Source organism: Canis lupus, chromosome 36 (genome assembly GCF_003254725.2).
Source record: "Canis lupus dingo isolate Sandy chromosome 36, ASM325472v2, whole genome shotgun sequence".
Taxonomy (NCBI): domain Eukaryota; kingdom Metazoa; phylum Chordata; class Mammalia; order Carnivora; family Canidae; genus Canis; species Canis lupus.
The window spans coordinates 11,003,811-11,019,230 of record NC_064278.1 but is presented as its reverse complement, the minus strand read 5'-3'; the positions used below and the strand labels follow the sequence as shown (position 1 = coordinate 11,019,230).

The following is a 15,420-nucleotide window of genomic DNA, read 5'->3' as shown; positions in this document are numbered from 1 at the left end:
TATCGCTTAGACCACTTCCTCTAATAGAGTAGGTGTTTCATAAATATTTGTTGATAGAGTTGATACTTCGTAAATTCTTAATATCAAGACCAAAGAAATATAAACTTGTGCAATATCAGAAGTTCAATCAAAGAAACAATGAGATATCCATTTATAGGCAATAAATCATGATGTATTTCCCTATTTAATGATAACCAAACCAGAATTTTGCCTAAATGACAGCTACTAGAATGTAAAAATATAAAGAACATAATCACTTACAATCTCTTTGCTTCTTGATTATTTTGTGGCCAAGGTTTCTGTATTCCATAGAGGTTTTTTAAGGAGGGGCCATATATCATTGTGAAGATCTTCCGACTCTAATAATATTAATTTCACGTTTTATATGTGGCTGGCACACTGAGGAAAATAGTTTTATCACAAAGAAAAGGTTGACTTTTCGAAAGTAACCATATTATTCAGTTAAGAAAAGACATGAGTCGAACAAATTTTACTAATGTCTTAATAACCAATGATTAAATGATGGGGGGGGGGGGGAACTTAAGTAAATCTCTTTTGTTGACTTCTTTCTCCCAAAGGAAACCTAGAATGACAAAGGAAATGCAAGCTGCCCCAGCCTCTTTACTTGCAAATCAATCTGGCCTAGATTATAACTGGGACTGGAGTCCCAATAAAAAGTATAGGGCTGGTGCTAAAACAACAGAGACCAGAGCATGAAGCTTTGCCATTGACAGTGAATGATGAAAAAGCTGTGTGTCAGAAAAAGACAATAATTTGGTTAGGTATACTGTGGGGGCAATACAACAGCTACAGGTCAGGTGTCACTGTGTCTCAGTATAAAGATCTTAGGTATCCCAACTGGCTGCATCTAGCTTGATCCCCATTTCAAAAAGCTCAGAAAAACTGTAGCGCTCTCCTGGCATGTGGGCAGTTTCTGTTGAATAGAAGGGCTATTTAACTGGGAAAAAAAAGTCAGATGGAACACTGTGCTCTCTTAGCTTTTCTGGGAAAGGAAGTAACAATGAAATGAATCCATCATTAATATTATTTGCAACTTTGACCCAACATTTTTAAACTATAGCCTTACAAATTATCATCTCCTTTTCTCAACCTTATTTTTTGATCATAAAACCCAGTCAAATCCTAGGGTGGGGAAAAAACAGTGTTCATTATTGGCCGCTGCCTAAAATCTGTCATCCTCCAGTGTGTGACATGCATTGTGTGTGTGTGTGTGTGTGTGTGTGTGTGTGTGTGTTACAGTGGTGTTTTAATAGGTAATTTGTGCATGTAGTTTGTGGGAGATGCTAGGGGTTAGGTTATCTATACAAAAATTTGGTCTGGAATTCATGCTTGGAAGGTTAATCCTTCTGTGCACAGTGACTTTCAACCCCAATTGCACAAATAGCTGAAAAAGCTCTCATTTTTCTGTTTGCCTGTTTTAGGTGCAGCATCCTTTTGGAAATGAAGCTACAAAACAGAGACCTTGCCAAACAAAGAAGTAGGCGTCAACCTCCTTGTGAATGTAAAGCTGAACCAAATTAAATCTCTCTCCTTTCAGAAACTGGACTGACATTCTATCCTTCAACGTCGCCCCAGCCAGAGTCGCCTCTTCCCCACTCTGCCACAGTCCATGTTCCGAGAATATGCTGACCGCTTCACAAGTGAATACGTCGAGGGCTTGTAATGGTCCAGCAAATATGGCACATGTGATCTTTTCACACGCCTACATGGAGGAACAGAAGCCTCTTGTCATTTTTCTTTGGGCCTCTGCTCTTTAGATTGTATTGGTAAGGGAAACAATTTTGGAAATCCAGCACTAAAAAGTGTAACTTAGTAAACAATATGAGCTACACTACCTAGATCTGAGCAAAACCCCAATCGGGTTAACCCAAAGGGCTTATCATTCAAAAGTAACATCCCTGCCCTCATCACTGCGACTTCCATAAGGACAAACCCAAAGCTCCTTTAATGTTAATATTCACGGTTAGAAATTTGGCCCCGGGGAGCGGGGTAGAGACAGGGCAGGAACCAACTGCACAGTGGAAGAGCTGCCGAGTGAACATGTTTTCCCCAAATCAAGTTTTAGTAGAAACTTTTCCACTGGAGGACTTTCTCTAGATCAAACATTTTTTAGTTCAATTAAATAAAATAGTATTTTTTAAGGAATCGAGATCTACAATATATTTATATCCATATTTCTAAACAATCTAAGTCTAAAAGACATAAAAATTAGCGATGCAGTCACTGAATAGCAAGGCATGTCCACATTTCAAAGAGGCATAAAGTGTGAAATGATATAACAACGGAAGGTCAAAAATATGAAACGGACTCAGCGTAGTCATATCGCGTGGGTGGGTGGGGGGGAAGAAGATAGAACATACCATTGAGTCACCTAAATTAATTTACAGGAAAACGGGATCTTAGAAGTCCTCCGAGGAACCAAGTAGAGATAATCTAAAGGTGGGGAGTGCATGTTTTATTTCTATCTGTCCCCTTTAACAAGAGAACGTGAGGTAATTCGAAAAGTATTCAATGCATTCTGGACTGTTCTGCTAATTGTCCCAGGCAAGAGAAATCAAAATGCTTCAGAAAAGTAAGGCCTAGTTGAGTATTTGGGTAGAGGCCCCCCCTTCAATCAATCAGCTAGTCACTAAAAGGAAATCTCCTTCTATACTCGTTTTGTAGAGATGGATTGATCACGCTGTAGAAAAGGCTGGTAGCTGAGGATGTGTCTCTTCCACGTTTCCTCTGCCTCTGCTTTTACCGAGTTAGGTCTTCAGAGTGGCGAAGGAAAAAAAAAAAGGTCATTTTTCCTTCATAAAGTATCATTGGATGATTCCTCTATAGTAATTATATGAACCTTATAATAGTTACAGATTTAAAAATTTTTTTCTTTTTTTTTTTCTTTTTTTTAAATTTTTCATCTCAAAGAGTTCTCAGTCCCCACCCCTCACAAGGTACCACGAAGGGGCACTAAAGTGCATTTGGATGTAGGGGAGTAGAGTTTAAAGGTGCTGTCCGAGCTAAGAACCAAGATGATGCTGTTTAAAAAAGAAAGGCAATTCCTTCTACCTCCATCTCTGGAGTCAACTGAGGGAGGGCAGTGACTGGACCCTCACCGGAGGATTGTCCTAACTCTTAACTTTAGAGAAAACTGTGTAAGGACCTGCACATATAGACTCATTTATTTGTCCAAAATAGCAAAAATAGGCCTATTTCACCCTTAAGAAAGTATTTGCAAATCTGATCAGTCATGATCATAAAAACGTGAATGGATTCCAGATGCAATCCATGTGGGCATGCTCGGTGGTACTAACTATGCATCTTCAGCTTAAAAGAACATGCTGCTGTTCATTTTCATCAAAACGTGACTTCTAACTACCATAAATAAAATACACATGGAACGATTAAATCTTTTTTTTTTCTTACAATAGGTACTTTTACATTTAAAAAGTCACCATCATCTTCAGATTTATCGAAAATTAGGACTCTACATCTTATTATTTCCCAGTCTTAAGTTAACAATCTTGCACAGGCCCGATAATCCAAAACTTGGAGCTCTGATCTACACAGCTTGGCAGGTTTCACACAGTTTGACAGGTAGGCAACTGTGAGATAGGCTTTTTTTTTTTTTTTAAATTAGCATTTTTCTATCAAAAGGGTCTGAAATCTTTTAAAATCCTCATAGAGACTGTATTTGTGCAAAGCCACCGACACGTAGCTAGAAAGGAGAGAACAAAATACAGTCTGGAAGATTCGCCGCGGTCCGGGGGGGTTCTTGGTCCTCAGCTTGCAGAACCGCGGGCCGGGTGGATGCAAGGGGGTGGGGCGCCTCGAAGGAGGGCGGGGCGGGGCCGGCCCGGGGGGAGGGGGGGGTCGCGGGGCGCCTACACGGGGACCGTCTCCACCACGGGGGACGTGATGCACTCGTCGTGCAGTCTGCTCTTGTCGGCCAGACTCAAAGGCTTCTCCGCGGGGTGCTCGGGGAGGTGGCCGTCCCCGTGCAACGGGGACACGAACCCTTCCGGGGGGGGGCCCTTCAAGTACGAGTGGAATTCCACCTGCGGGTGGCTGGGCCTGCGGTCGGGGTACAGGCTGGTGCAGGGCACGCCGCCGTCGTCGGCCGACGAGCAGCACACGATGACCGAGGGGCTGGCGGCCGGGTAGTGGGGGGGCCCGTAGGCCTCCTCGGCCTGCCGGGCGTAGTCGGCGAACTGCTCGGGCGTCATGCTGTAAGGCACCAGCGAGAGGGCCCCGGCCTTCCCGGGCTCCCGGGCGGAGTAGCCGTCGGCGGCCGGGCCGGGCGGCCCCGGGACGTGGCTGTCTATTTGGTAGTAGAGGGTGGAGGAGCTGGCGTAGAAGGACGCGCCCTTGGCCGGGCCCTCGTGCACCGCGCCGCCGTCGGAGTAGCACAGGACCGACGGCAGAGGCACCACCTCGGCGTGCGCGCCCAGGCCGTCCACGAAGCTGTCCCCTTTGTCGTCGTCGTCCTCGTCCTCCTCCTCCTCCTCGTCCTCGTCCTCCTCCTCCTCCTCCTCCTCCTCCGACTCACTGGGCGCCAGGCTCTGGGTGCTCGAGTCGGTGACTCCGCTGCAGAAGCTGCTGCCGTCCTCCTCCTCCTCCTCCTCTTCCTCCTCCTCCTCCTCCTCTTCCTCCTCCTCCTCCTCCTCTCCTTGGCAGTCCAGCTCCTCGGCGGACTGCAGGTGCAGCACGGCGGCCTGCGGCTCGGCTTCGATCTCGAAATTGTCCGCGATGGAATATTCCACCGAGTGCGCCACGGGGCCCACGGCGCTGCCGTGCGCGCTCGCCTCCGCGTGGCAGCCGTTCAGCGCCGGGATCTGCTGCTCCCGGCTCTTCTCCAGTTCAAGTTTCATTATCGTGTGCAAAAAGTGAGTCCGGACACGGATGGGGTTAAACTCAATTCTACCTGCTGTGTTACTACATCCTTCTTTCGTGCAGCCGCACGGGAAAGACATTCGATCCACCTTGGAGGGAAGAACACAGTTAGCCCCGTGCCACGCCCCCCGGCCGACCCGCCCGCCCCTCCCCCGCGCCCCGGGGACCTGGGCTGCCGGACCCCAGCGGCGCCGCCACCAGCGACAGCCACCCCCCCGCACAGGCGCCCGGAGGGGAAGGGGAGCCTGCCAGCCCGAGAGGCAACCTGGCTGCAAGATCTGTACTCAAGAGAAAGGAGCCATGGCTGTCAGCGGGCGTGCGAGCTCATGGACCGACCCCCCCCCCCCCGCCTTCGTTCTCCGTTCCCCCCTCCTTCTCCATCCTGGTACTTTCCCTCCCGTCTTTTTTTTTTTTTTTTTTTTTTTTTTCCCCTCGAGTCTTTTTAAAGCCTCTCCATTCCCCAAGCCCGGCTCACTTCTGCTGCACGCCAGCTCACATGCACAGGTTTTTTTTTTTTTTTTTTTTTTTTTTTAGATTCTTTATTTATTCATGAGAGACACACACACACACACACACACACGCACAGAGGCAGAGACACAGGCAGAGGGACAAGCAGGCTCCGTGCAGGAGCCCCGTGTGGGACTGGATCCCAGGACCCCGGGATCACGCCCTGAGCTGAAGACAGACACTCAACCATGAGTCACCCAGGCGTCCCTCATGCCCAGTTTTTTTTTTTTTTTTTTAATTTTTTTTTTCCTCATGCCCAGTTTTAAACCACACACGCTTACTGCCCCCATCCCTACCTACTATTTTTAATCAAAGTTATTTGACATTTTGCCTACCAGCCACACCCCCCGCTTCTTGGCTTACTCTAACATGAATTTTTCTGCCTGACGTGTCCATATGGACACCGCTTTGGATCATGCGGCCTGACAATTCGTCCTCGTTGTGTTTTCTTCTCATTTGTTTGGATCCTTGGTCCGTGGCGCCTGCGTGTGTCCTGCAGGACTGTGACGGTTGCACACATTTATGACTCTGACCGATGGACCCATGCATTTGGGGGGGCCTGGCTCTCCCTTGCCCTTCTCCACTCCAGTAGGCCATAGGCCTCCCAGATTCAGTCTCCCAGAATCAGAGCGACTGGGCTCTGCTGACAGTGTCTGGGTTCACCAAGTGTCATGGGACTGAACTCGTCACTCAGGTGATAGGTGGTATTCCCAGCCATCCAAGGGCACCCCTTAGACATTTGCTAATTGCTGACTGCTACCGATTACCCTGCATGCACACCAGAGCACAGGCACCCACAAAGAGCCGCTTGCCACCTTATCCAGGCGCAGGGAGTTTCCTCTGCTCCAGAGAAGAGGGCAGACTCCAGCAGTCATCCTGGTTTCAGGAAAAAGTAGGGGCAGGGGGCGGACCCAGAATCTATAGCTGTTTTCTTACTCATGCATCCCTTTTCCAGAACTGTCCTCTCTTTCTGCCTGCCCGAGGGGCTGTCCTTGTCAAAAAAAGGCAAGTTTCCTCATAAAATAATAACACCTAACTAATCATGGAGTGTAAATCATAGAGATGTACGGGGGCTTGAGAATCACCTAGTCTGGGGGTTCGTAAACTCTCTTTCTCTTTTTTCTTTTTCTTTCTTCCCTTTTCCTTTTCCTTCTTTTTCTTGGTAAAGGGCCAGAGAATAAATATTTTAGGCTTTGTGGGCCATACAGCGTCTCTGGCGACTACTCATTGCTGTTGTGAAAGCATGAAAGCAGTCATGGGCAACACCACAACAGGCAAACAAAGAGACACAAAATGACTGGGCCTCACTAACGTGTTACTTACGGAGACAGGTGGCCGGCCAGATTTGTCCTGTGAGCTATAGCTTGCCAACCTCTGATCTAGTCCAGCCCTTTCATTTTTGGGATAAGCACACGGTGCCCAGAAAGTTGACCTGACTTGCCTATTTCACGTACCTGGCAGAAAGCAGAGCCAGGGGTCGAACTCCATTTTCTGAAGTCCCAGTCGCATAATTTTTCCACCAGTAGTGCCACCTCTAACCTCTCACCATCGTGTCCCCCACGGATGGACCAGAAGACACGATCTCACACGTCAGAGGTGTCATCATCTCTCTGAGTGCTTGTAAACCCCCCCAGAAGCGAGCACAATAAAGCGATCCAGGGGGAAGTCCTTCGGATGGGCTTAGCTACAGCTTGGGCTGCCTCTCACATCATCTCGTGCGTGTGTCAGCCTGTGGGCACACCCACAAACGTCCTTGACTCACTATTTCTCCCCGCTGGAACCCCAGGCCTGGCCTTGCTCCAGAGTGCCTTCCTGTGTGTGAGAAGCTTCTTTACCTGTCACAGGCGGGGTGCTGTAGGTGCTGTAGGAGGTGCCACCTCCGGAGTCCTCGACATGCAAAGCCTTACCTGACACTTGATGCCCGCCAGGCTGCAGGTACACGTTTCTGGATCACAGAACACTCGGCAGTCGCAGCCACAGTCCTCCCGCGACAGGCGGATGGCGCGCAGCTCATGCTTTTCTTCCACGTCAATCTTCTTCACCCCAGAGGCCCGCAGCAGCGCTCTCCTTTTCTTCGTCGGCAGCGGTTGCAGGAAGAAGTACTCGTCTACCTCGGTGTTGTCTAAATCAATATCATCATCCGAAATGTCATCCACGGTAAGGGTGCTAGCTTCTTCGGATTCCACTGTGCCATTCTTGGTCATCTGGAAGCACAAAGCGGCCAACAGACTTAGCGTCGGCGGGGCCCTCAAATCCCTACCCTTACCCTTGGCAGAACAAAACGGAGTCATAAAACACCACGTCCCCATAATCCATAGCGTTTGTGGGTCACTTTATTTCCTTTTCTCTTCCTCTTTGGAGAAGTCAGGAGAAAGGGGGATCCCTGGGTGGCTCAGCGGTTTAGCGCCTGCCTTTGGCCCAGGGTGTGATCCTGGGGTCCCGGGATCGAGTCCCACGTTGGGCTCCTGGCATGGAGCCTGCCTCTCCCACTGCCTCTCTCTCTCTCTCTCTCTCTCTCTCTGTCTATCATAAATAAATAAAATCTAAAAAAAAAAAAAAAAAAAAAAGTCACCAGAAAGAAAAAGGAAGACATCGAAATGAGAGGCTTTTAAATGTAATTGGGACTCTTAACCTCCTAATGCAAGGAGCCAGAGTCGTTAGAGTTGGTAGCCAGCACGATGTGACAAAAGGCCAAAGGTTACAGCTGCCCATCAGTGAAAGCTATCTTTAGACTCAGTTCGCGATGGGCAGCTCTGATGGTGGAGTCGACGTGTCCTTGTTCCCAGGCGATAGCATCCTAGCAGAAGCCACTGCCGCCTAAATCAGCAAACTGTCCTTGAAATAACCACTCTGTCTCTTGGGCGCCAGCAAAGCCATGAACGAGGAAATAACATCGTGCTGCGCTGTGCTTTGGGGTCACAAACCTGGTTACCCTGCAGAACATTCCAAGAACGAGGCCTTGATATGGAGTAATCCGTCAGGTCAGGGTGCTACCAGAAAGGCAAGGAGGAGAGGGCAGGGCTGGCAGGCTCTTGCCAACCGACACCCAAGCAATAAACTCAACCGCCAAAGGGGCTCACGTGAACCTGTGCCCAAAGCACTGGCTCCTGCGTCATAGCTCATGTGGCTCGTCCATGGCTATGGCTCGTCTACTCCTAACTATTCTGCATCTACTGATATTTCTTTTCTAAATTAATTTCATCCATCAGTAAACCCTGAATCAGTATTTTACTTCTGTTGTACCAGCACTTTACTATGCTTCCTGCATAGAAAAGCACTCGGAAAAGAGGCATTTTCTCTATCAGCGAGAAATGTATCCGGAGAAGCAGCACACGAATAAATGCAGAAACTCCGCAAGGGCTTACTCCAAATACAGAAGCTACTTTGATTCTTTGATTTTAAATGTGTTACTTGACAAACTTTATTAGTTGTAATTATTACCATGCGATTTTTAAAAATTTACTTATTTGAGAGGGAAAGAGAGAGAGTCCATGGGCGAGGGTAAGAGTAGGGAAGCAGATTCCCATTTTGCAGGGATCCCCAAGATCGTGACCTGAGCTAAAGGCAGACACTTAACTGACTGAGCCACCCAGGTGCCCCCATGCTGTTTTTCATCTTAATAACGGTTCAGTTATTACACAGTTAAAATACTCTGATGACATCAGACACCATTCTTTTATCTTAGGAGAAGAAAGTCCAGTATATAGACAAAAATACTTTTTACTGACCAAACCCCACAAACTCTGAATATGTTGGAAAACAAATAGATCACTGGTCCTTACCCTCAAGAAGAGGAAACAACACAGTAGCAAGTGTATATTTAAATATTTTACAGATGGGCTCTGAACTTCATGTTCAAAAGCTACTAAATTATATATATTTTTTAAATATTTCAGAGCTTAGATCTGTGTTCAGGCAACAATGGGCCTTCCCCTTTATTGGGTTTTGCTTCTCAGTGTGATCTGCAGTGCATTTTCCTTGTTGGCATTTCTTTATGCTGTATTGGCTAAGCTGCTACCATGTTTCTGTGATGTCCAACTACTAGGATGTTACTTTGATTGCTTGCTGTTATCATTTTTGTTAAGAATTAATTTGCTGATAGAAGCATCTATCCGTGAAGATCTGATTTCCTAAGAAATTCACGTGTGCGATTGCCTAGCACATACTCAATCCTCCTCGATAGGTAAAGCTGCATTAACAAATAGGAGGCATTACCTTTCCCATCTTGTCACTTCTGTGGCATTTAGATTGGTTTTCATTAATTCCTGGCCTGTCTATGTGAACCTTGTCTGACTCCACAGCTCACGTAGAACACCTAGGACTTGGTGAGCACGATTCATTTTAATATTTCCTTCCTACTTAATCTCCATGTTCTATACTAATGCTCCCTCATGTAACTGGTAACATCACAAAACGACGAAAAGCCCTCCATTTTATATCAATAGGGTTTGATTTAAAAAAGAAAAAGACTGCTGTCTAACATATCAGTGCAAATAGTTAGGGGAATATGAATTACCAGTTGGCATCTAAAAATTTTAAAAGAAGCTTTCTCAAATAAGTTACAGAGATAGATGATGCTTATTCCAAATATAAGCGCTCTTAAAAATACAATCTTAGTCTCTTATTCTTATTCTTATCCCACATATTTAAATTACAACAAACAATTTCATTTCAAGATAAAAATTCAATTAAGAATCTAAAAGCTCTTCACTCAGAGCTACATACTGTTTTCACTCTTGTTTAGGAACCTGCAGGGGCCCTAATCTAGATTTCAAAATCTCACGTTAACATTGAAGAGATCTGGCAAGGTTTTCTCCTCACCTCTCCACTATCATCCTTGCCGTTTTTTTAATTTATTTTACTTGAGAGAGAGAGAGAGAGAGAGAGAGAGAGAGAGAGAGAATGTGCTTAAGCAGTGGAGGTGGGCAGGCAGAGGCAGAAGGAGAGAGACTCTCAAGCAGATACCCTGCTGAGCACCCCACTTGGGGCTTGATCTCATGACCCCGAGATCATGAAACCAAGAGTCAGATGCTTAGTGGACCGAGCCACCCAGGAGCTACTTATCTCTGCCATTTTTAATGAAGACTAGAAATATTTGAGTTCATCCTGGTCAGTTGCCTTTTCTCCCCTTCCTCAGTTTCTGGTGTGGTAAGCAGCCATTGAGAGATACTCTCTGCCTCCCCAGGCCCTCCTGTGGTCTGTGCCCATTTGTTTCTTTTAAATCCAAGCCACATACTATATGTTGGCAAATCGAACTCCAATAAAAGAATATACAAAAAAAAAAAAAAAACAAAAAAAAAAACCCAACAAAAAAACCCCAGGCCAAACTTACTGAGTTTAAATGCTCTCTAAAATCGATGCATTACAGGAACACCTGGGTGGCTCAGATGGTTGCGTGCCTGCCTTTGCCTCAGGTCCTGGAATAGAGCCCCATGTCACGTCGGGCTCCCTGCTCAGTGGGGCGTCTGCCTCTCCTTCTCCCTCTGTCTCTTCCCCCCTTGCTCATGTGTATGCTCTCTTTCCCTCAAATGAATAAATACAATCTTTAAAATAAAATAAAAATGTTGAATTGCATAGATTATTTTCAAAAGCATCTTCTCATATTAGAGCAATGGGGAACAAAGTCAGTGAGCTCCCTATTTCGGGGCACAACTCCTGTCCATCATGCTCTCAAGACCTGGTGCAGAGAAGCCAGGGAGTCTTCAAGATTGCCTCGCCTACTTTTCCGGACCTATCACCCAGCTTCACAAGAGTATTCACTTTGTACATCTCTTTCCCCCCCAACCCCAACATTATTGAGACATAATTGACATATGACATTGTGTAAGCTTAAGAGGTGTGTTTTGATTTAATGCCCTTGGATATTGCATCATGATTACCACTAGCGTTAGCTGACATCTCCATCATAGCACATAATTCCCACTTCTTTTTTGTGATGGGAACATTTCAGATGGACTCTCTTGGCAACGGTCAAGTGTGAAACACAGAATTGTGAGCCACAATCACCGTGCTGTACATTAGATCTCCAGAACTTATTCATTTTACAACTGGAAATTTATAACCTTTGACCAACGTCTCCCCATTTCCCTTATTTTCCAGCTCCCGGCAACCACTGTTCTACTCTCTATTTCTGTGAGTTCTGCTTTTTTAGGTTCCACACAGAAGAGCTATCATACCGCATTCATCTTTATCTGTCTGACTTACTCCACTTAGCGTAATGCCCTCACGGTCCATCCATTTGTCGCAAACGGCAGGATATCCTTCCTTCTCACGGCTGGAGACGATTCCATTGCATATATAGAACATTTCTCTCTGTCAACAGGAGTGTTACCTTTAAATGTCTTTTCTCTATCTCAAAATAGATCCATTGAATTTTCAGGCTTTAGTTTATCGGATGCAGCCTCCTTATTTTATGCAGTAATGAGGCCCAGATTAACTGTGACCTCTCCAAAACACACTTCTAGAACCTAATTCCCTGACCCCTATGCTTTTCCCTGTATCTCAAAGTTCCACGTTTCTGATGGCAGGCAATGTCATGCTGGAATCCTTCTGTGGAATTAAACACGATGTATCTAAAAACCTCTTCTGTTCATTAAAAAAAATGCATACAGAGTAATGAGCACATTCAAAGGAATGCTTCTTTTTTGAGACAGAGACAAGACTATCTGTGACATGGACCATTTCTAGTTCTGCGCTCTTTCCCCAATGTAACGTTGCCTTTCCAAGAGCTAAGAAAAAACTTGCCAAAATGTGGCTTAATTACACTGTGGTAAACTACCGAATAATGCTGGCCCTGACCCCTGCTTTTGTTTCTGTGCACGTATGTGTGTAAAAAGAGAGGTTGGAGGTGAGGATGAAAGAGAAGTGGGAGAGAAGTGAGAGGAGATTAACAATACGAATAAGAGCAATTTTTGCTCGGTGCCCAGCGCTACTCTAAGCACTTTACCTTCATTAAACATCACAAAAATCTCATTAGGTAGATATTAGCATTTTACTCATTTAACTGATGATGAAACAGAGGCACTGGGTGGTAAATAACTTGTCCAAGATCACAAGCAGTAAGGGTGGGCACCAAGTCACGGCCTTAGATATCTGACTCTGCAGCATGTGCTCTTAATTGCCATGATAATACATATATATGGCTTTTATATATTAAAATATGTTGAATAGCCTTTGTGTTTACTTTGTATACAAGTATTAGGTATGTCAGTGCACAAGATACAGGTGCTGATCTCAATGGATTAAAGAGGTGAGGAATCTAGTCATTTTAATCCAGTTCAAAGGGCTTTCCAAGCTGAGAATGAGCACAGGGCACCTAGAGGGGGTGCTGGTGGTGGGGTGATGAAGAAGACTTCCACATGTAAACTTAACTCTGAAGACTGAGTAGCCGTGAGATGAACAAGTGCAGACAGAAGGATTTCACTCTCAGCAACAATACAATTTCAAAGGTCTGACATGGAACAGAGCCTGGTGCTTTTATTGGCCTACAAATTATTCAGAGGACTGGACTTGTACAGGATCCCTTCCTGTCTTGGTCCATAAGCAAGGAACAAAAAGTAAATAAATAGTAGACCTCTAGGGAATAGCTCCTCTGTTCCTCTGCCTTAATCACCTTAGAGGTGATAAGTAATGACCTAACTCATGATTTGATTAAATAATCTTTATCTTATTTTAGATTTATCCCAAATTTGTGTACATTGATTTATATTATATTGGAAGGATCTCAAGGTCAAGGACTCTAGAGTGTGTGTGTGTGTTTGCATGTGTGTGCACATGTACATGTATTTGCTAGCTTTGTTCCAAGAATAATTAAGATGAGACTTAGTTCTTAAGTCACTGGGTAAACTTGTCCAGACTCATTCTACAATTGAAAGGATTTTAACTTTCTTTAGGTAGACAGAATTCAAACATCTTAATTTTGCAAATCTGTCTGATTCGTGCTGATAAGTATGAACAAATAGTTCCCAAGCCCAATTTACCCATCTAAATACACTTGAAGGATAGGATACATTAGAGGAATGATTCTCAGACTGCTCTAGGTCAAGTCTTAGGCAAGGGGGGTTCAAATGAAAGTCAGCATTCAATCCCCTGCCTTTTTTTTTTTTTCGCCATGTCATGTGGGGATGAATTCCAAACAGATGAAATTTTGGGTGAATTAAGTACCTGAAAGGACTATTTCAATGCCAAGTGATTATAGAGAGGGAAACACTACTGAAAATGTAGATTCAAAGTGCAAAGACAGGACAAAAACCCACAAAAACAAAAACACTCCCATTTGGGAGTTAAAAGGTACTCTTAGTAATAATGTCTCCTGGTTATTACCAAGTTATTAACATATGTGAATATAATAATGGAAAGAAATAAGGATGTGAAAATAATTCAATTCCACAAACACTGATTACTGCCTATTGCAGTGATGATAATGATGTTAAGAAAGACCCAAGCTACCGTATATTGAAAACCAGTCAGTGGGCTCCATACTTTATATAAATTATCTCATCTAATTTGTACAATAGTCTTATGAAGTATGTTTTTAATAGTTGAGAACATTGGAGCCTTGAGAAGATAATTTACCAAAGTCTAGCTAGTGTTTGTACTGAGAATCAAACTCAGGTCTATTTGACCTCAAAGCTAAAGCCAGGTTCTTGAGACCAGTTTAGAGTAGGAATACTTAGAGGAACCCTGTACATAAGAAAAAAAGGATATGGTTGCAGCCACATTCCAAGAGCTGATCTCAGTGCTATAGGGTAGCAGACAAAAGAGCAGTACAAGCTTCCTTAGACTTAGCTCATTCAGAAATGAAAAATATGATTCAGACACAGAGAACAAAAGCTCAGAAAAGAAGAAAAGAGGAAGCAAGCTAAAGATACAGGACATTTCTTTGGTACCTAATCTGTGAGCGTGTGGTGGCGGACTTTCTAATGGAGATGCCAGTAGAAGAAGCTAGTCTAAGCGATAGCTACCACTGTTAAACTTTCTCAGATGACTTTTGACTCATTTACCCTGGCCTGCAGTTAATTAGCAGACTATGCTGCCTAAGTTTGTGATAATATATTAGTTTTGGAGATTAGCTTCATGTATATTTCCCCCAACATAATGTGCACACACTGAGACAGAGACCAAGTCAGGCTTGTTCACCTCTTTATCCCCAGGCACTTTGCTAATTGCAGTCTGACAGCAATTGCTTAATAAATATTTTTGAATAAACGAATGAGTGAATGAATGAATGAATGAATGCTTAAGCACTATGCTATACTGCCAGCCATTGTACTAGGTGTCAGGATTTACAGATGTATAACAATTCGTCATCTAAAGAGCTTCCAGCCTGGTGGAGAGATGATCACGCAATAAATATACAATGCAGTAAGGGAACAAAATATATGTGCAAGTTATAGAAGTGGCAGGGAAAAGGAAATGATAGATCAGTGAAATGGAAGGACAGACACAGAGAAGGATTATTTAGTTCCTATTCTGATTCTACAGTCTCTCTCAAGGAGAAAACCTTCAAACCAGAAATGGGAGAATGGATATGTTAGTAAGGATTTTTTTTAATTAATTAATTTTTTTTATTCATGAGAAACACACACACACACAGAGAGAGAGAGAGAGAGAGAGAGAGGCAGAGACACAGGCAGGCTCCATGCAAGGAGCCCGACGTGGGACTCGATCCCGGTCTCCAGGATCGCACCCTGGGCTGCAGGTGGTGCTAAACCGCTGCGCCACAGGGGCCGCCCAGTTAGTAAGGATTTAACATACAACAAAAGGTGGGGAAAGAGTGAGACTAGTACTCAGCTGCTTCATGTGAGAATCTCCAGGTCCAGGCCATTCATGCTCTCGAGCAAAGAAAAAGTGTGAAGCTATAGTTGTTCAGTCTAACATGTGTGAAGCACTATGGGGAAAGGAATCAAAAGATGGTCAACATGGGAGTGAATTGTTTAAAAAGGAAAATTAATTGCAGGTAATATTCTAGAAAAGATGATTTAAACAAATGGTCTTTGTACATTTGAAGAAAGAGAG

The 15,420-nt window shown here is 44.6% G+C and overlaps 1 protein-coding gene across 3 annotated transcripts in view; it reads right to left on the bottom strand.

Moving 5' to 3' along the window:
* Positions 1–3,867: 3,867 nt before the first annotated feature.
* CSRNP3 (cysteine and serine rich nuclear protein 3) overlaps positions 3,868–15,420 on the bottom strand; it is a 189,518-nt gene continuing 177,965 nt past the window's right edge. For all 3 annotated transcript variants that reach the window (XM_025471000.3, XM_049106327.1, XM_049106328.1), the window contains 2 exons: positions 7,311–7,607; positions 3,868–4,985 (listed from right to left, as the gene is read on the bottom strand). In XM_025471000.3, the coding sequence (XP_025326785.1) occupies positions 3,888–4,985; positions 7,311–7,607 (1,395 nt within the window). In that variant the 3' untranslated portion in view covers positions 3,868–3,887. The remainder of the gene's footprint in view (positions 4,986–7,310; positions 7,608–15,420) is intronic.